This window comes from Ranitomeya imitator, chromosome 1 (assembly GCF_032444005.1).
Source record: "Ranitomeya imitator isolate aRanImi1 chromosome 1, aRanImi1.pri, whole genome shotgun sequence".
NCBI classification, from domain to species: Eukaryota; Metazoa; Chordata; class Amphibia; order Anura; family Dendrobatidae; genus Ranitomeya; species Ranitomeya imitator.
In genome coordinates, this window is record NC_091282.1 from 1,051,761,354 (window position 1) to 1,051,781,737 (window position 20,384).

General features: G+C 48.2%; 1 protein-coding gene across 2 annotated transcripts in view; it reads right to left on the bottom strand.

The window, feature by feature from the left end:
* The window catches only part of MAP9 (microtubule associated protein 9), a 286,412-nt gene that overhangs the window by 203,181 nt on the left and 62,847 nt on the right, over positions 1 to 20,384 (bottom strand). For both annotated transcript variants that reach the window (XM_069744116.1, XM_069744115.1), the window contains exon 2: positions 2,586 to 2,725. In XM_069744116.1, coding sequence (XP_069600217.1) covers positions 2,586 to 2,663 — 78 coding nt within the window. In that variant the 5' untranslated portion in view covers positions 2,664 to 2,725. The remainder of the gene's footprint in view (positions 1 to 2,585; positions 2,726 to 20,384) is intronic.

A 20,384-nucleotide genomic window follows, 5' to 3' on the forward strand; every position in this document is an offset into this window, starting at 1 on the left:
CCTCCCTTCTGAGCTCTGCAGTGCGCCCAAACAGTGGGTTACCCCCACATATGGGGCATCAGCGTACTCGGGATAAATTGGACAACAACTTTTGGGGTCCAATTTCTCCTGTTACCCTTGTAAAAATAAAAACTTGGGGGCTACAAAATCTTTTTTGTGGAAAAAAAAATATTTTTTATTTTCACGACTCTGCATTCTGAACTTCTGTGAAGCACTTGGGCATTCAAAGTTCTCACCACACATCTAGATAAGTTCCTTGGGGGGCATAGTTTCAAAAATGGGGTCACTTGTGGGGGGTTACTACTGTTTAGGTACATCAGGGGCTGTGCAAACGCAACATAACGCCCACAGACCATTCTATCTAAGTCTGCATTCCAAAACGGCGCTCCTTCCCTTCCGAGCTCTGCCGTGTGCCCAAACAGTGGGTTACTCCAACATATGGGGCATCAGCGTACTCGGGATAAATTGGACATGAACTGTAGTGGTCCAATTTCTCCTGTTACCCTTGTTAAAATAAAAGCTTGGGGGCTACAAAATCTTTTTTGTGGAAAAAAAAAATATTTTTTATTTTCACGACTCTGCATTCTAAACTTCTGTAAAGCACTTGGGCATTCAAAGTTCTCACCACACATCTAGATAAGTTCCTTGGGGGGGCTACTTTCCAAAATGGGGTCACTTGTGGGGGGTTTCCACTGTTTAGGCACATCAGGGGCTCTCCAAACGCGACATGGCGTCCGATCTCAATTCCAGCCAATTCTACATTGAAAAAGTAACTCCTTCTCTTCCAAGCTCTGTGGTGCGCCCAAACAGTGGTTTACCCCCACATATGGGGTATCGACGTACTCAGGAGAAATTGCACAACAACTTTTGTGGTCTAATTTCTCCTGTTACCCTTGTGAAAATAAAAATTTTGGGGCAAAAAGATCATTTTTGTAGAAAAAAAATTTGATTTTTTATTTTCACGGCTCTACGTTATAAACTTCTGTGAAGCACTTGGGGGTTCAAAGTGCTCACCACACATCTAGATAAGTTCCTTAAGGGGTCTAGTTTACAAAATGGTGTCACTTGTGGGGAGTTTCCACTGTTTAGGCACATCAGGGGCTCTCCAGACGCAACATGGCGTCCAATCTCAATTCCAGCCAATTCTGCATTGAAAAAGTCAAAAGGCGCTCCTTCACTTCCAAGCTCTGCGGTGCGCCCAAAAAGTGGTTTACCCCCACATATGGGGTATCGACGTATTCAGGAGAAATTGCACAACAACTTTTGTGGTCTAATTTCTCCTGTTACCCTTGTGAAAATATAAATTTGTGGGCGAAAAATCATTTTTGTGTAAACAAATGCGATTTTTCATTTTCACGGCTCTACGTTATAAACTTCTGTGAAGCACTTGGGGTTTCAAAGTGCTCACCACACATCTAGATAAGTTCCTTAAGGGGTCTAGTTTCCAAAATAGTGTCACGTGTGGGGGGGTTTCCACTGTTTAGGCACATCTCAATTCCAGCCAACTCTGCATTGAAAAAGTCAAACGGCGCTCCTTCACTTCCAAGCTCTGCGGTGCGCCCAAAAAGTGGTTTACCCCCACATATGGGGTATTGGCGTGTTCAGGAGAAATTGCATAACAAAATTCATGGTTACATTTCTGTTTTTACACATGTGAAAATAAAAAAAAATGGTTCTGAATTAAAATGTTTGCAAAAAAAAAGTTAAATGTTCATTTTTTCCTTTCACATTGTTTCAGTTCCTGTGAAGCACGTAAAGGGTTAATCAACTTCTTGAATGTGGTTTTGAGCACCTTGAGGGGTGCAGTTTTTAGAATGGTGTCACACTTGGTTATTTTCTATCATATAGACCCCTCAAAATGACTTCAAATGTGCAGTGGTCCCTAAAAAAAAAATGGTGCTGTAAAAATGAGAAATTGCTGGTCAACTTTTAACCCTTATAACTCCCTAACAAAAAAAAAAATATGCTTCCAAAATTGTGCTGATATAAAGTAGACGTGGGAAATGTTATTTATTAACTATTTTTCGTGACATATCTCTCTGATTTAAGGACATAAAAATACAAAGTTTGAAAATTGCAAAATTTTAAAAATTTTCGCCATATTTCCATTTTTTAATCACAAGTAATATCGAAGAAATGTTACCACTATCATGAAGTACAATATGTCACAAAAAACAATCTCAGAATCAGCGGGATCCGTTAAAGCGTTCCAGAGTTATAACCTCATAAAGGGACAGTGGTCAGAATTGTAAAAATTGGCCCGGTCATTAAGTACCAAATTGGCTCTGTCACTAAGGGGTTAACAATAGTGTTATAAAAAAAAATACAGTTTATGACATAAAATGGCAGTTTACTGATGGAAAAGTGACAAATTGTTTTCCTGCAGCCTCAAAGACAGGTATTTCCCAGTGACACGCTACTTATGACAACTGTGCCTATCAGAACAATAGAGAGCACTGTTCAGCGCCCTGGAGAAGTGACAGGATCCCACAACTCTATTGTGTGCCACCTGGACGCACCAAACACGTCACTGTGCCACACCTGACACTAAGTATTAATCAAAGAGGAAAACAACAGATCCCAACCTGGAAGGACGTTCTTTTCGTTGTCTTAGGACTCTTTGTGTAAGCTAGGAATGTGGAGAGGTTTACATCATCATCCATAGTTCAAAAGGTTTCTTCCAGGTGAGCGACTCTACATCTGCTATTCCTTCCTGTTTCTTAACCTGCAAATAAAACAATGAATTCAATGATAGACAAGATACAGACCTCACGGGTGACATGCTGTGGGTCCCAGGGCCCACCAGTAACTGACTCTGGGGCCAATCTACAGATACATGCAAATGTCACCTGACCCAAACAAATTTCTAGCCAGCACTGGTCAGGTTAGGATGGGACTTACAGTCATCCAATGGGGGAAAACGTGAAGACAGGAAGTTTGGCTGCCCTTTTAGAAGCCTGATATGTGGCTCTTGCTTTGGACTTAGTAGTTTGAGAGTGATACATGGTCACACAGCCCGTCTGTATTTACAGTGCTAACCACTGCTCAAGTAGGGGCCGGAGGGGCCGCCCCTTCACACTCGCCCACCATGGACTCGCTTCTTCTCCAGTGGGCCAGTACAAGCCAGTATCTGGGTTTACAAAGGAAACCATTCATATCTATACCTCCAGTTATGGCGTGCTGCCGAGGATGTCATTGCCTCGCACCGCATTTCTGAGAAACCATGAGAATTAATTACTGATCATACGATGGCGCCACCACTGTGAGGCAAAGGTCTGGCTGCTCAAGGCTTCCAGCTGAGGACAAGACCAAGTATGACCAGCTGATCATCAAGGGGTTCTCTCAAGAAGTTCTTGGCAATATGGCCTTTGGAGTTTGTGGACCCCATAGATCCCCTGCTCAGGATCACCACTCTATTACACACAGTACATATTTGCTAACAAGATAACGTATTATCATTAATTCCCTGGTGATTCTCCATCTTCCCTGCTCTGGATATGCGTAGCGGACAGACCTGCACCATCAGCCGGGGCAACTTACTTTTTTGACACAATCTAAACCTCACATATAATTTTTTGTGGCTTTTTGTAATTGAGTTTTTGGATGTATTTGTTAACCAGAATGTCTTCAAAATAATAAATTCAGCTGTCACTTGGATGTGGATCCAGGGCAAGCCGCCATACTGGTCTACGATAACATCCCATTCTTCTGGTACTTGCCTGCTGAGGTCTGCGATTGGCTGCAGTGGACAGGTGACTGGGATGACATGTCAGAGCCACAATCGATGACTCACTGTTCCAGCCATGTAACCACTGCAGACAATCACAGGCCTCAGCAGGCAAGTGACAGAATAGGACGAATAGCTTCCTATCCAGGCACAGGTCACTGGAGCGGCTTGTGCCGGGGGATGGAGCAGGTGACTATGTCTGATCTTATTATTATTAAGACATTTTGTATAGAAGCTGGACTAACTCTTAAAAAGCCATTATGTCTTTTTATGGTGGGGATTTATTCCATGCACTACGCTTCTATGGCCTGTATAAGGGTCTCATGTCTCCTTCGAGAGGGTAACAGCTGTTTACAAGACAACCTAGCTTGCGGATTTGAGTAACGTCTGACCAAAATGGATGAACCCTGTGATAGACAGTGATGGACTGCTCATATGGTTTAGTCTTTCTGGCTGGATCTGTGTTGGAGGCTCCAAAACTTCAATGCAGGTGTGATCAAAGTCTTAAACCCCAGTGACAAAAAACAAACTAAAACTTGTTTATTAAAGGATCTTATCTAATTTCTTTAGGAGCACACAGCTCCTCTGCCTCCTTGCTTTCTGAGAGTAGGAACAGTGCCTCCTGAAGATTGACAGGCTGGTGGCATAGTTGTGCTACTGGGCAGGACTGAGCGCTCTGCGGTGCTGCGAGCAGGGGCAGGTCTTCCTCTGCAGTGTGTGGGAGAGGCGTAAACAGCTGAGATTCAGTGATCAGGCCAGGTTCAGTTTGGTGCTCACAAGACCTTATGCACAGATCCCACAAACAGCACGTGCTTTTTGCCAATGTGAGAGACAGTGGCTGTTTACCGTGAGATAGGGAAGGACACATGCCCACAAAATGGCCGTTTCTACCACAGTAAAAACATACTCTCCATTTGCACCAAACAACAGACTGCTTTCCAGAATGAATTGCCCTACCCAACTGAATGGGTTCCTCAGATGCCTCAGACAAGGTTTCCCTTGGCCTCTGACTTCCCGCACATTGGGGTATCTCTTTATGTCTTTGGTGAAGACGGCGATCAACCCGGATAGCCAGAGACATGGCTGCCTCAAGGGAAACTGGAGTCTCATACAGGGCTAAGGCATCCTTCACCTTTACCGATAGTCCTTCACAGAACTGGCTACGGCACACAGAGTCATTCCACTCAGTGCTAGTGGACCACCTCGGAAACTTGGAGCAATACTCCTCTACCGGCCGGTCTCCCTGCTGAAGCTGACATAGTGTGGACTCAGCCAGGGAGAAGTGGTCGGAGTTGTTTGTATATATTACACAGCTCAAGAAAAAAATTCCTCCACCGACTGGAGCGACTAAGACGAGAGAGAGAATGGCCATGCTTAGGGGTAACAAAAAATGTCAAACATACAAATATGCTCACACATATAACTGAGGAATGTACCGGGGAGTGGATGATGGGATTAAACCAAAGTAGGAGAAGAAAGTGTAACGCTCACGCCCAGACTGGTTGGCGCAGGTGTGCGGACCCACTGGACCACAGACCAGACTTCCCTGGAAGGGGCGTAACTAAGTAGCTTCCTAGGTGTTCGCTGGAGCCTCCAATGGTGAGGTCAGACTTATGCAATAGGAAGCTACCAGGTACCACTCCAGGGTGGAGTCTGACTGTGGATGCTGATCCCACCGGGGACAAGACACGGGTAGGCAGGCACGGCTGTGACACTGGCTGACGGACGGGTACGGCAGAGGCCCTGACAGGCAGACTGGCTTGACCGAGATACAGACAGGCAGACATGCACGGCTGGCACTCTGGCAGACAGGCGGGCACGACTGGCACTCTGGCAGACAGTGCTGATACTCTGGTAGGAACTGGTATACAGGCGGGTGTATGGAAACAGGTAAGAACCTGTTCAGACTGAAGGGTATATGGAAACAGGTAGAGACCTGTACGGCAAGTTGCTGAACAGAGGAAGAGCAAGAGCGGGTGCAAAGCAGAACCACAGGAGGCGGAATAAGAGCATAGAAGGAGAAGGCAGAGCTAAGAGCGCAGAGAAGGAGAAGGCAAAGCTAAGAGAGCAGAGAAGGAGAAGGCAGAGCTAAGAGAGCAGAGAAGGAGAAGGCAGAGCTAAGAGAGCAGAGAAGGAGAAGGCAGAGCTAAGAGAGCAGAGAAGGAGAAGGCAGAGCTAAGAGAGCAGAGAAGGAGAAGGCAGAGCTAAGAGAGCAGAGAAGGAGAAGGCAGAGCTAAAAGAGCAGAGAAGGAGAAGGCAGAGCTAAGAGAGCAGAGAAGGAGAAGGCAGAGCTAAGAGAGCAGAGAAGGAGAAGGCAGAGCTAAAAGAGCAGAGAAGGAGAAGGCAGAGCTAAAAGAGCAGAGAAGGAGAAGGCAGAGCTAAAAGAGCAGAGAAGGAGAAGGCAGAGCTAAAAGAGCAGAGAAGGATAAGGCAGAGCTAAAAGAGCAGAGAAGGAGAAGGCAGAGCTAAAAGAGCAGATAAGAAGGCAGAGCAAAGAGCAGAGGAGAAGGCAGAGGAGGAGCCAAGGACGGAGCCAAGAACGGAGCCGCTGGGGGTGGAGCCAAGAACGGAGACACTGGGGCAGAGGCGCTGGGGGTGGAGCTACAGGTTGTGGCAAGCAAAGCTGAGAGGCACAGAACCACAGGTTGTGCCAGAACTGAGCAGAGAAGCACAGAACCACAGGTAGTGGCGAACAGAGCAGAGAGATGCAGAGCCACTGAGAGTGGCAAGCAGAGCAGAGAGGTAAAGCAGAGGTAAACACAGCAGAGTGAGAATGGTAAACAAAGAAGGAACAGGAACGGACATAGACCAGAGATCAGACACAGAAGTAACGGAACACAGATTCAGACAAGGGTACAACGCCCCACTGGGTGGCGTACACAGAGACACAAACAGAACACAGATAAAGGCCTGCGTATTGCAGCCCTCAGAGACAGGAAACCGAAACGACCTGGCAGCTCAGTAGCAAATGCTAACTGAGGGAAATAGTTTGCTCAGGCATCCTCCAATGGGTGAGGATGCCTTAAGTATAAGAGGCCTCTAGGCTATTGGCCAGGGACACCTTAGGGAGGTGCACACAGTCTCAATAAGAATCCGGGTTTGCCAGAGCCGCCCCCCTATGCACACAGCCAGGAAGTGTACACAGAGTAAAGGTACTGTCACACTGGACGATATCGCTAGCGATCCGTGACGTTGCAGCATCCTGGCTAGCGATATCGTCCAGTGTGACACTCAGCAGCGATCAGGATCCTGCTGTGATATCGTTGGTCGGGGAAGAAAGGCCAGAACTTTATTTCGTCGCTGGCTCTCCCGCTGACATCGCTGAATCGGTGTGTGTGACGCCGATTCAGCGATGTCTTCGCTGGTAACCAGGGTAAACATCGGGTTACTAAGCGCAGGGCCGCGCTTAGTAACCCGATGTTTACCCTGGTTACCATCGTTAAAGTAAAAAAAACAACCACTACATACTTACCTACCGCTGTCTGTCCCCGGCGCTGTGCTTCTCTGCTCTGGCTGTGAGCGCCAGGCAGCCGGAAAGCAGAGCGGTGATGTCACCGCTCTGCTTTCCGGCCGCTGTGCTCACAGCCAGAGCAGAGAAGCACAGCGCCGAGGAGAGGACAGACAGCAGAAGGTAAGTATGTAGTGGTTGTTTTTTTTACTTTAACGATGGTAACCAGGGTAAACATCGGGTTACTAAGCGCGGCCCTGCGCTTAGTAACCCGATGTTTACCCTGGTAACCGGCATCGTTGGTCGCTGGAGAGCTGTCTGTGTGACAGCTCTCCAGCGACCAAACAGCGACGCTGCAGCGATCCGGATCGTTGTCGGTATCGCTGCAGCGTCGCTTAGTGTGACGGTACCTTAAGCGGCCATGGAGCACACGGCATGGAGCCGGCAGCAGACAGATCTCATAGCATGGCACTGGGTGAGTGAGTTGATGTAACAGGCAGGTGGGGGATGGAAGGCCATGCAGTGATTCCGGCAGGGTTGTTACAGAAAGGGAAATATCACAAAATCAAAACCTAGCAACAGTCACATATAAATTAACCAAACGCCTTCTCCATCAACAACCACCAGCCATGCAGCAAAAGCTACTCTGACAATGAGAGCTAGACAGGGCCCAGATTATATATGAAATGAAATGGGAGTGTCTAACAATGAACAGTTGAGAAACTTAATGCAGGAAAGCTACCAGGATCTTACAACTGAGCAGATTAACCCCTGCACTGCTAAAAGAACGTTACACTGTTTAATATGAAGGTGAAGTGTTTCTAATCAGTGCAGGAGTAGGAGAAATCAGAAGTTGCGGTCTTCTGCTCCTCTCTATACCCATGACATCAGCTCTGTCATATAGCTGGCAACTGTCTCTAACAGCAGAGACCGGAATTGAGATGTGATCAAGGCTGTTAACCATTTAGATGCTGCTGTTGATCTAGTAGAGGCATAAAAATTGAGCAGGGCACTGATGGGTTACCAAAGCATCCAGAAGCCCTCTGTAACTGCCATCTTTGTACACCGGAGAAGCTCGGAATGACTGTGGCATTGCCATACATACTGTACAACACGTGATCAATGGATAGCAAGTTTAAGTTCCCTAATGGGACTAAAAAAATTATGTGAAAAATAAAAGAAAAGTTTAAAAAAATATTTAAAATTTTAAATCAAATTTTATGCCAAGCCTCTGACCACACCCATTTCACAACTATTCACACCCATATCCACGCCCCAACCACACCCATTTAGCACTGCTGATCACATGTTTCATAAACAATAATTATAGCAAAAAAAATGGCCACGCAGTGCTCCATACTGTACAATGGCCCCACATGATGCTCAATGCTGTAAAATGGCCACACAGTGCTTCATACTGCATAATGGCCACACATAGTGCTCTATACTGTATAATGGCCACACATGATGCTCAATACTGTATAATGGCCACACAGTGCTCCATACTGTATAATGGCCACACATAATGCACAATACTGTATAACGTCCACACAGTGCTCCATACTGTATAATGGCCCCACATGATGCTCCATACAGTATAATGGGCCCACACGATGCTGCGTACAGTATACTGGCCCCACGTGATGCTCCATACAGCATAATGGGTCCACATGATGCTGCATACTGTATAATGGCCCCACATGATGCTGGATACAGTATAATTGCCCCACATGATGCTTCATACTGTATAATGGCTTCACATGATGCTTTGTACAGTATAATGGCCTCACATGATGCTTGGTACTGTATAATGGCCCCACATGATTGCTGGATACAGTATAATGGCCCCACATGATGCTTCATACTGTATAATGGCCTCACATGATGCTTTGTACAGTATAATGGCCCTACATGATGCTGGGTACTGTATAATGGCCCCACATGATACTACGTACAGTATAATGGCCACAATGTTACCCCACCCCCATCATTGCCCTCACACCCCATCATTGACTTCTCCATCACTACACACACCTACGCACACACACACACCTTTCAACGTGCTGCCTCGCAGCAGCCGGCAGCTTCCACTACTGCGGCGCTGAATGTCATCCAGCCACGCCGCACCGCTGACTGCTCACGTCACTGCAGCTCTGGTACGCCAATATCTAGCAATATCTGCTCCGATCTAACACAGCTAGCGATCGCTCCGTACATCTCGTATACACACGGCTCCGCTTCGTACACACACACACACAGACTCCTCTCCATACACCTACACACACACACACACACACGACTCCGCTCCGTACACCTCGTGCACACGCAGCTGCGGTCCGTACACACGGCTGCGCTCCATACCCCTTGTACACACACGACTCTGCTCCGTAAACCTTGCACACATGGCTGCGCTCTGTACACCTCGTAGACACACACGGCTGCGCTCTGTACACCTCGTACACACACACAACTCCGCTCCGTAAACCTCGTACACACACAGCTCTGCTCCGTACACCTTGTGCACATGCAGCTGTGGTCCGTACACACACATCGTACACAAGCAGCTGCGCGCCGTACACCTCATACACACGCAGCTCCGCTCCATACACCTCGTACACGCGCAGTTCCGCTCCGTACACCTCGTACACGCGCAGTTCCGCTCCGTACACCTCGCACACGCGCAGTTCCGCTACGTACACCTCGCACACGGGCAGTTCCGCTCCATACACCTCGTACACGCGCAGTTCCGCTCCGTACACCTCTCAATCGCGCAGTTCCGCTCCGTACACCTCGTACACGCGCAGTTCCGCTCCATACACCTCGTACACGCGCAGTTCCGCTCCATACACCTCGTACACGCGCAGTTCCGCTCCGTACACCTCGTACATGCGCAGTTCCGCTCCGTACACGCGCAGTTCCGCTCCATACATCTCGTACACGCGCAGTTCCGCTCCGTACACCTCGTACACGCGCAGTTCCGCTCCGTACACCTCGTACACGCGCAATTCCGCTCCGTACACGCGCAATTCCGCTCCGTACACCTCGTACACGTGCGGCTCCGCTCCATAAACCTTGCACACATGGCTGCGCTCTGTACACCTCGTGCACACGCAGCTGCGGTCCGTACACATCTTACACAAGCGGCTGAGCTAAGTACACAAGCGGCTCTGCTACATACACCTCGTACACATGTGGCTCCGCTCCGTACACCTGCGGTTCCGCAATGCACACCTCGTACACACGCGGCTGCGGTCTGTACACATGCAGCTCTGCTCCGAACACCTACAACTCCATTCCGTACACACAAGGCTCTGGTCCGTACACACGCAGCTCTGCTCCGTACACCTCATACACATGCGGCTCCGCTCCGTGCACCTCATACACACGCGGCTCCGCTCCGTACACCTCGTACACACGCGGCTCCGCTCCGTACACCTCGTACACACGCGGCTGCGGTCTGTACACATACGGCTCTGCTCCGTACACCTTGTGCACGCATGTTATGAATAGGTAATTCAGAACCACAATGGACCTTGAAGTTCAGAGCACACAAGTGACCTGACCAAAACCACAAAACATAGGACGAGCTCTGAGACGTGGGAACTCTGCTGACCGCAATCCCTAAACCTATCAAACCACACTAGAGGTAGCCGTGGATTGCGCCTAACGCTCCCTATGCAACTCAGCACAGCCTGAGAAACTAGCTAGTCCTGAAGATAGAAAAATAAGCCTACCTTGCCTCAGAGAAATTCCCCAAAGGAAAAGGCAGCCCCCCACATATAATGACTGTGAGTAAAGATGAAAAATACAAACACAGAGATGAAATAGATTTAGCAAAGTGAGGCCCGACTTACTGAATAGACCGAGGATAGGAAAGATAGCTTTGCGGTCAACACAAAAACCTACAAACAATCACGCAGAGGGGCAAAAAGACCCTCCGCACCGACTAACGGTACGGAGGTGCTCCCTCTGCGTCTCAGAGCTTCCAGCAAGCAAGCAAAAACAAAAAAACAAGCTGGACAGAAAATATAGCAACTAAAGTAACACAAGCAGAACTTAGCTTATGCTGAGCAGACTGGCCACAGGAACGATCCAGGAGGAAGCAAGACCAATACTAGAACATTGACTGGAGGCCAGGATCAAAGCACTAGGTGGAGTTAAATAGAGCAGCACCTAACGACTTAACCTCATCACCTGAGGAAGGAAACTCAGAAGCCGCAGTACCACTCGTACCCACAGGAGGGAGCATGATCACAGAATTCACAACACACGCAGCTCCGCTCCGTACACCTCGTACACACACGATTCCGCTCCATACACACGCGGCTGCGGTCTGTTCACATGCGGCTCTGCTCCGTACACCTCGTACACATGCGGCTCCATTCCGTACACATGTGGCTCTGCTCCGTACACCTTGTACACACACGACTCCGCTCCGTACACATGCGGCTGTGGTCTGTACACATGCGGCTCTGCTCCGTACACCTCGTATACATGCGGGTGCGGCCTGTACACATGCGGCTCTGCTCCGTACACCTCGTATACATGCGGGTGCGGCCTGTACACATGTGGCTCTGCTCCGTACACACGCAGCTCCGCTGTGTACACCTCGTACACATGCAGCTCCGCTCCGTACACACGCAGCTCCGCAACGCACACATGCAGCTCCGCAATGCACACCTCGTACACACGCAGCTGCAGTCCGTACACATGTGGCTCCGCTCCGTACACCTCGTACACATGCAGTTGTGCAACGTACACCTTGTATACACGCAGCTCCGCTCTGTACACCTCGCACACATTCGGCTGCGGTCCATACACATGCAGCTCTGCTCCGTACACCTCGTACACACGCAGTTCCGCAACGTACACCTCGAACACATGCAGCTCCACTCCGTACACACGGCTCCGCACCATATACCTCGTACACATGCGGCTCCGCTCTGTACACCTCATTCACACGCGGCAGCGGTCCGTACACATGCGGATCTGCCCCGTACACCTCGTACACACACGGCTCCGCCCCATACACCTCGTACACACGCGGCTCCGCTCCGTACACCTCGCACACACGCGGCTGCGGTCCATACACATGCGGCTCTGCTCCGTACACCTCGTACACACGCAGTTCCGCAATGTACACCTCGTACTCACACGGCTCCGCCCCATACACACGCAGCTCCGCTCCGTACACATGCGGCTCTGCTCCGTACACCTCGTACACATATGGCTCGGCTACAGCATCTCTGGGGTCAGCTACGGTCACTAACTCTCCGCTGTTATTAATGTCCGATCTTGCTGTTTTCCGGTACCTGATGATTGATGTTACTTGGCTCGGGGAAATGCTGGACAAGCCGTGCTGGTTACTAGGCAACGACGCAAGATAACGATAGAAGCACATGTTCATGTGTATGGGCAGAGCCTAAGGCTACTTTCACACTAGCGTCGTTCGATGCACGTCACAATGCGTCGTTTTGAAGAAAAAAAGCACCCTGCAAAGTTGTCCGCAGGATGCGTTTTCTCTACATAGACTTTCATTAGCGACGCATTGCGACGGATTGCCACATGTTGCATGCGACGGATGCGACATGTTTTTGCAGTCCGTCGGGACAAAAAAAACGTTGCTTGCAACATTTTTTTGTCCATCGGGTCCGCGTTTCCCGACCGCGTATGCGCGGCCGGAACTCCGCCCCTCCTCCCCGGACCTTACAATGGGGCAGCGGAAGCATTGTAAAACTGCATCCGCTGCCCCCGTTGTGCTTTTACTTCACAGCATGCGTCGGTACGACGCACTGCGACGGGTCCGTACCGACGCTAGTGTGAAAGTAGCCTAAGGCTACTTTCACACTTGCGTTGTTTGAACTCCGTCACAATGCGTCGTTTTAGGAAAAAAACGCATCCTGCAAATGTGCCCGCAGGATGTGTTTTTTTCCCATAGACTTGTATTAGTGACGGATCGCGACGTATGGCCACACGTTTCATCCGTCTTGCACTGGATCCGTCGGAATTTGGCGGACCGCCTTCTGGAAAAAATGTTCAATGTAACGTCTTTTTGTCTGTGCCAGAAATACGTGTCGCAACGGATCCTGCGGCATACGTCGTTGGCTAGAATGGAAGCCTATGGACGCATGATCCATTTTGACACGTTGTATGATGGAATACAGCGCTGGAATAGGTTTTGTTTTTTTACACTGGGCCTGCTCAGAATCAGGATTTAGTAGCCAATTGGCCAGACAGCCGCCCCAAATCTATATAAACCTGGCCTGGGGCGTCACCCCCAAATGTGCCAACAAGACTCCTGCCAGCATCCAGTCAATATATGGTTTCCCTATATTCGACATCGCTGTCGAAGAATCCTCTATCTTGCTGCTGCCTCCTTTTCCTGAACTATTATTGCCAGCCTATTGCTCTCAAAAATAACATCAGAACATATGGTCGCAATCTTCACAAGCACTCCTTCCATCTCTGCCACTTTCTCTAAACCCTGTCAAAGATGGGGTGTAAAAACAGTCAATATATTGGTTTCCCTATTTTCCAGTAGCCAATCACATTTGGGAGACTCCCATTTTTAGGCATGGAAAATGGATCCGTCAAAAAAACAGATGGTAAAAACGGACAAGACGGATGCAACGTACCCAGTTTTTCGACGGAACCGTCTAGGGCATCCGTCGAAATACTGGATGCGTTGCATTCGTTTTTCACTATTTTTGACGCATCCGTCGATACGTCGCGCCGACGCATTGTGACAGCTGCCAGACGACGCAAGTGTGAAAGAAGCCCAAGCGTCACCACGCACTAGCTCCCGAGCTGCTTGGGTAGCGTCTAGATTGGAGCTGATTTCTTGAGGAGAAGAAGTGATTCCTTTAATTCATGATGTCACTGGAAGGGGCGGGGCCTCCTTCAGTCCAATGAAGATCCGAATCGATAGCAGGAAGCTGCTGGTGGAGAAGAGAAGTGGAAAATAAGGACCTGCATCATGGAGCCGTGCGTGGAGAGGACCGAGGGGCTGCACTATGGAGTTATGTGAGGAGAGGACCGAGGGGCTGCACTATGGAGCCATTGAGAAGAGGACCGAGGGGCTGCACTATGGACCTCTGTACAATGGAATGACGACGCAAGACTCAGTGTGAGTGCTCTCAGGATGTAATTTGGAAATGGGTTGATGTTATTTGAGTGGGGCTGCAAAGGAAAGATGATGAGGGGCTGTGTGGGGAATGGGGGGGATGATGAGAAGCTGTGTGGGGAATGGGGGGGATGATGAGGAGCTTTGTGCGGAATGGGGGGGATGATGAGGAGCTGTGTGGGGAGTGGGGGTGTAAGGATTTGGACTGCACATCTGTTCCTGTCTGCTGTTGCCCTCAGTTCGGTTACTTTTGCCCTTACCTAAGATGGAGTCACTGGCCTCACGGGGGCCATCTTGCTTCCTGTCAGACTTTCCTTGTTCCTGTCTGTGGTGTATATAAGGGAGCTCTGTATATTACTCATTGCTTGAGTATCTTGTTCCTGGACTTGTGATCAAGCTGGAAGAACTGCTATCTTGCTGGTTTCTTCATTACCTTGGGATACCCCATCTGTCTCCGGATCTACATCTCTTCATCATAAGACTTGTTTCCCTGGATCTGCTCTGCACTCATCTCTGCTGCTGGACTGTTCCCTGCTAGGAGGCTGGCCTGGTCTCCAGGTCTCTGGATCTCACATACTTGGACTTCCACGGTCTGTACACGTGCTTACTGCTTATCCAGCTCTGTCTGCTACTAACTTGCTGTGTCATAGCTGTTTACCTGCATACCATCATAAATATTATTGAACTCTTAACCTGTTGTCTCTCGGCCTCTTTTCTGACCCATGATACTGATCTCCACTGCACTTAGCACTAAGTTTATAACAGGGGGATGATGAGGAGCTGTGTGGGGAATGATGAGGAGCTCTGTGGGGAATGGGGGGGATGATGAGACGCTGTGTGGGGAATGGAGGATGATGAGGGGATTTTGGGGATGATGAGACGCTGTGTGGGGAATGGGTGGATGATGAGGAGCTGTGTGGGGAATGGGAGGATGATGAGGGGCTGTGTGGGGGAAAGGGGGATGATGAGGGGCTGTGTGGAGAATAGGGGGATGATGAGATGCTGTGTGGGGAATGGGGGGGATGATGAAGGGATTTTTGGGGATGATGAGACGCTGTGTGGGGAATGGGGGGATGATGAGGAGCTGTGTGGGGGATGGGGGGATGATGAGGGGCTGTGTGGAGAATGGGGGGATGATGAGGGGCTGTGTGTGGAATGGGGGGGATGATGAGACGCTGTGTGGGAAATGGGGGGGATGATGAGACACTGTGGGTAATGGGATGATGAGGAGCTGTGTGAGGAATGGGGGGATGATGATGATGAGGAGCTGTGTGAGGAATGAGGGGGATGATGAGGGGCTGAGTGGCGAATGGGGGATGATGAGACGCTGTGTGGGGAATGGGGGGATGATGAGGGGCTGCGTGGAGAATGGGGGGATGATGAGACGCTGTGTGGGGAATGGGGGGGATGATGAGACACTGTGGGGAATGGGGGGGATTATGAGGAGCTGTGTGAGGAATGGGGGGATGATGAGGGGCTGAGTGGGGGATTGGGGGGATGATGAAGGGCTGTGTGGAGAATGGGGGGATGATGAGGGGCTGTGTGGAGAATGGGGGGATGATGAGACGCTGTGTGGGGAATGGGGGGATGATGAGACACTGTGGGGAATGGGATGATGAGGAGCTGTGTGAGGAATGGGGGGATGATGAGGTGCTGTGTGAGGAATGGGGGGATGATGAGGGGCTGAGTGGCAAATGGGGGATGATGAGACACTGTGTGGGGAATGGGAGGATGATGAGGGGCTGTGTGGGGGATGGGGGGATGATGAGGGACCGTGTGGAGAATGGGGGGTTGATGAGGGACTGTGTGGGGAATGATGAGGGACTGTGGGGAATGGGGGGGGATGATGAGTAGCTGTGTTTGGAATGGGGGGGTGATGAGACAATCTGTGGGGAATGGGGGGATGATGAGATGATGTGGGGAACCACGAGGAGCACCGGAGGCGATGGGGGACCGCATTTCTCTGTCCTCTGAAGTGCGATCACATCAGAGGACAAAGAAACTAAATGGCAAATCTCGTTTGTTTGTTTTTTGCTGCCGCCGGTAAACAGTTAATTACCGGCGATCGCAACCCGGGGGTCGGGAAGAACCAACCCGAATCATGTTCTCTGGGGTCTTGGCTACCCTGGGCAACCGAGACCCCAGAGAAAATCTGACTCAGGGGGGCGCTATACACTTTTTCCACAGCGCTGTTAATTTGTGGCGCAGTGGTTTAAGTACCCTTAGCTACCGCCATTCAAAGGAGCATCGGCGGTCGTTAAGAGGTTAAAGGGAACTTGTCACCAGCAAAAATGCTATTAACCTGCAGATACAGTGGGGAAAATGTATTTAGTCAGCCACCAATTGTGCAAGTTGTCCCACTTAAAAATATGAGAGAGGCCTGTAATTGATATCATAGGTAGACCACAACTATGAGAGTAAAAATGAGACAACAAATCACCTTTTCTGATTTGACAAGATTTATTTTGCAAATTACGGTGCAAAATAAGTATTTGGTCACCTAAAAACATGCAAGATTTCTGGCTCTCACAGACCTGTAACTTCTTCTTTAAGAGAATCCTCTGTCCTCCACTCAGTACTTGTAGTAATGGAATCTGTTTGAACTTGTTATTAGTATGAAAGACACCTCTCCACAACCTCAAACAGTCACACTCCAAACTCCACTACAGTGAAGACCAAAGAGCTGTCGAAGGACACCAAAAAACAAAATTGTAACCCTGCACCAGGCTGGGAAGACTGAATCTGCAATAGGCAAGCAGCTTGGTGTGAAGAAATCAACAGTAGGAGCAATAATAAGAAAATGGAAAACCTACAAGACCACTGATAATCTCCCTCCATCTGGGGTACCACGCAAGATCTCACCCCGTGGGGTCAAAATGATCACAAGAACAGTGAGCAAAAATCCCAGAACCACACGGGGGGACCTAGTGAATGACCTGCATAGAGTTGGGACCACCATAACAAAGGCTACTATCAGTAACACAATACGCCGCCAGGGACTCAGATCCAGCAATGCCAGACGTGTCCCCCTGCTTAAGCCAGTACAGATCCGGGCCCGTCTGAAGTTTGCTAGAGAGCATTTGGATTATTCAGAAAAATATTGGGAGAATGTCATATGGTCTGATGAAACCAAAGTAGAACTGTTTGGTAGAAACAAAACTCGTTGTGTTTGGAGGAGACAGAATGCTGAGTTGCATCCAAAGAACACCATACCTACTGTGAAACTTGGTAGTGGCAACATCATGCTTTGGGGCTGTTTCTCTGCAAAGGGGCCAGGACGACTGATCCGTGTACATGAAAGAATGAATGGGGCCATGTATCGTGAGAATTTTAGTGCAAACCTTTTCCCAACAGCAAGGGCAATGAAGATGAAACGTGGATGGGTCTTTCAGCATGATAATGATCACAAGCACACCGCCAGGGCAATGAAGGAGTGGCTTTAGAAAAATCATATGAAGGTCCTGGAGTGGCCTAACCATTCTCCTTATCTCAACCCCTAAGAAAACCTTTGGAGGGAGTTGAAAGTCAGTGTTGACCAGTGACAGACCCAAAACATCACTTCTCTAGAGATCTGCATGGAGGAATGGGTCAACAAACCTTGTGAAGAATTACAGAAAACGTTTGCCAACAACGGATATATAACAAAATATTGAGATGAACTTTTGTTAATGAACAAATATTTAATTTTCACCATAATTTGCAAAATAAATCTTGCCAAATCAGACAAGGTGATTTTCTGGATTTGTTTTCTCATTTTGACTCTCACTGTTGTGGTCTACCTATGATTTCAATTACAGGCCTCTAACATCTTTTTAAGAGGGAGAACTGGTGGATGACTAAATACTTTTTTCCCAACTGTATGGGGTTAATCTCCAGGGTAATAGCGCTATTAACCTGCCGGTGACCGCAATTAGTAGAACGCTGCGGGGAGAAAATGAACTTTATTCTCCCTGGTAGTATTCGGGTTCAGTCACTTCTATGAGTATATAGAGCGGCGGCTGTAACCATGCCCCCTGGCCCTGACTGACAGCTGTTCCCAATACAGAGACAGTGTCAGTCAGGACAGGGGCGTGGTTATACCCGCTGCTCTGTATTATCAAAGCAGTGACTGAACCCGCGCTGACGCCACCATCTGTTACTGAAACCTGAACGCTGCCAGGAAGAATAAAGTTCATTTTCTCCCCACAGCGTTCGGCTACGTGCAGGCATTGGGCAGGTTAGTAATTCTTTTAACTTGCACATTAAGCCCAGATCTATAGGTTTAATATAGTGTTTGCTGGTGACAAGTTCCCTTTAACGAATATAGCTTCTTTTTCAGATTTTTAAACTTTCCAACTCTGCCCCTCTTATTTTACAAATTCTGACATTTCGAAAATGTTACTATAGTTAATACCTATAAACATTTATTGGCAATTCTTAGAAAAAGAAAAACCACAACTAGTGGATTCTAACACTAGATGGCATTAGTAGCACAGCAATGATAAGTGCACTGGATTTGGCATCAGTCTGTTTTTTGTTGTTTCGGAAATTTGTATTATACTAAATAAGCCTTAGGCTTCTTTTACACATACCGTTTTTTTGCGGCCTGTTATTGCAGGCCTTTTTTGCAGATTGTATTGCCACAATTTTCAAGGTCTGCCGCAATAACGGACAGCAAAAATCTTGCGGATCACCGTTTTTCAGGTTTCCAATACTATGGGAATAGTATTGGAAAAATAAAACCAAAAGTCACGGTGCACCGCAAAAACCATGAAAGATGGAGCAGGCTTGATCTTTTTCATGGCCATAAAAGAGGCCATACAGCGCGCCGTGAAATTATTGCAGCCTGTTTTTGCGGCCCCATAGAAATCTATTGGGGCGGCTAAAACGGGCCGCAAAACAACGGTATGTGTAAAAGAAGCCTTATTAGATTATATACAGTTATTTTAGTTTAACTATTTTATAGGGTTTTTTTTGCGAATTTTTTAAATCTTACATGCAAAGACTAAAATGCATGAAGATTGCTTTAAGCTGAAATCAGGTGTCATGGGTCTACTGCGACGAGAGATGAGCCAGAAGACGGGAGAGTCTGATTTCTCCTACTTCTGCACTGATTAGAAGCACTTCACCTTCATATAAAACGGTGCAGGTTTCTTTTAGCAGTCAAAATCACAGATGAAAATTCAGCTCACCACCTGCAATTACACACTTCTGGAGCACGGAGCACCTGGGCAGTGTGCAACATCTAATGAAGAAAGCAGAAAAATTCAGCTCACAAATGAAATCCAAAAAAGTGCATTTTATTATCCAAGGTACATGAAGCAAAGATTAAAATTGTGTTCACAAAAAAAGAGAATACAGGCATCTTTTGACCCGTTTTGGAGGACATGCGCTCTTTGTCAAGACTAAAATGCATGAAGATTGTTTTAAGCTGAAATCAGCTGTGATGGGTTTAAGGCGACGAGAGTGGAGCCAGAAGACTGCAGAGTCTGATTTCTCCTACTTCTGCTCTGATTAAAGCACTTAACCTTCATATTAAATGGTGCAGGTTTATTTTAGCAGTGCAGGGGTTAATCTCAGTTTAGAGCGCTTAGAAGTTTTCCTGTAGTAAGGCTCAGGTGTGCACTGTTAACCACTCCCATCTCCTATATAAACTGAGTCCTGGCTAGCACTCATTGTCAGAGCTAGCTCATGCTGCATGGTTAATAGATGGTGGATGGAGGTTGTTGTTTGACAAGACATTTAGTGGATGTATCAGACTGTGGCCAGGTTTTGGGTGTGTGCGAATTCCCCTCCTTCTCCTTCTTTGGCTTGACTCCATCCTCCACTTCCTGGTGTATACCTCTGTTGTCTGTGTGAGTATATTTGCATGACTGGTATTTTCCTTTATCTCTGTTCGTGTTATCTTTTTAGCATGGTTGGTGTATAACGGTACAGTACTACTCCCCTCTTCCCTGTGTGGGGGAAGGGTACAGACTGAGAGCAGATTCAGAAGTTAAGGCAAGGTACGTGGCCTCGGCGTCTTTGCCATCAAAAGTGTTATGAACAGGTGATTCAGAACCACAATGGACCTAGTGGTTAAGAGCACACAAAGTGACCTGATAGTT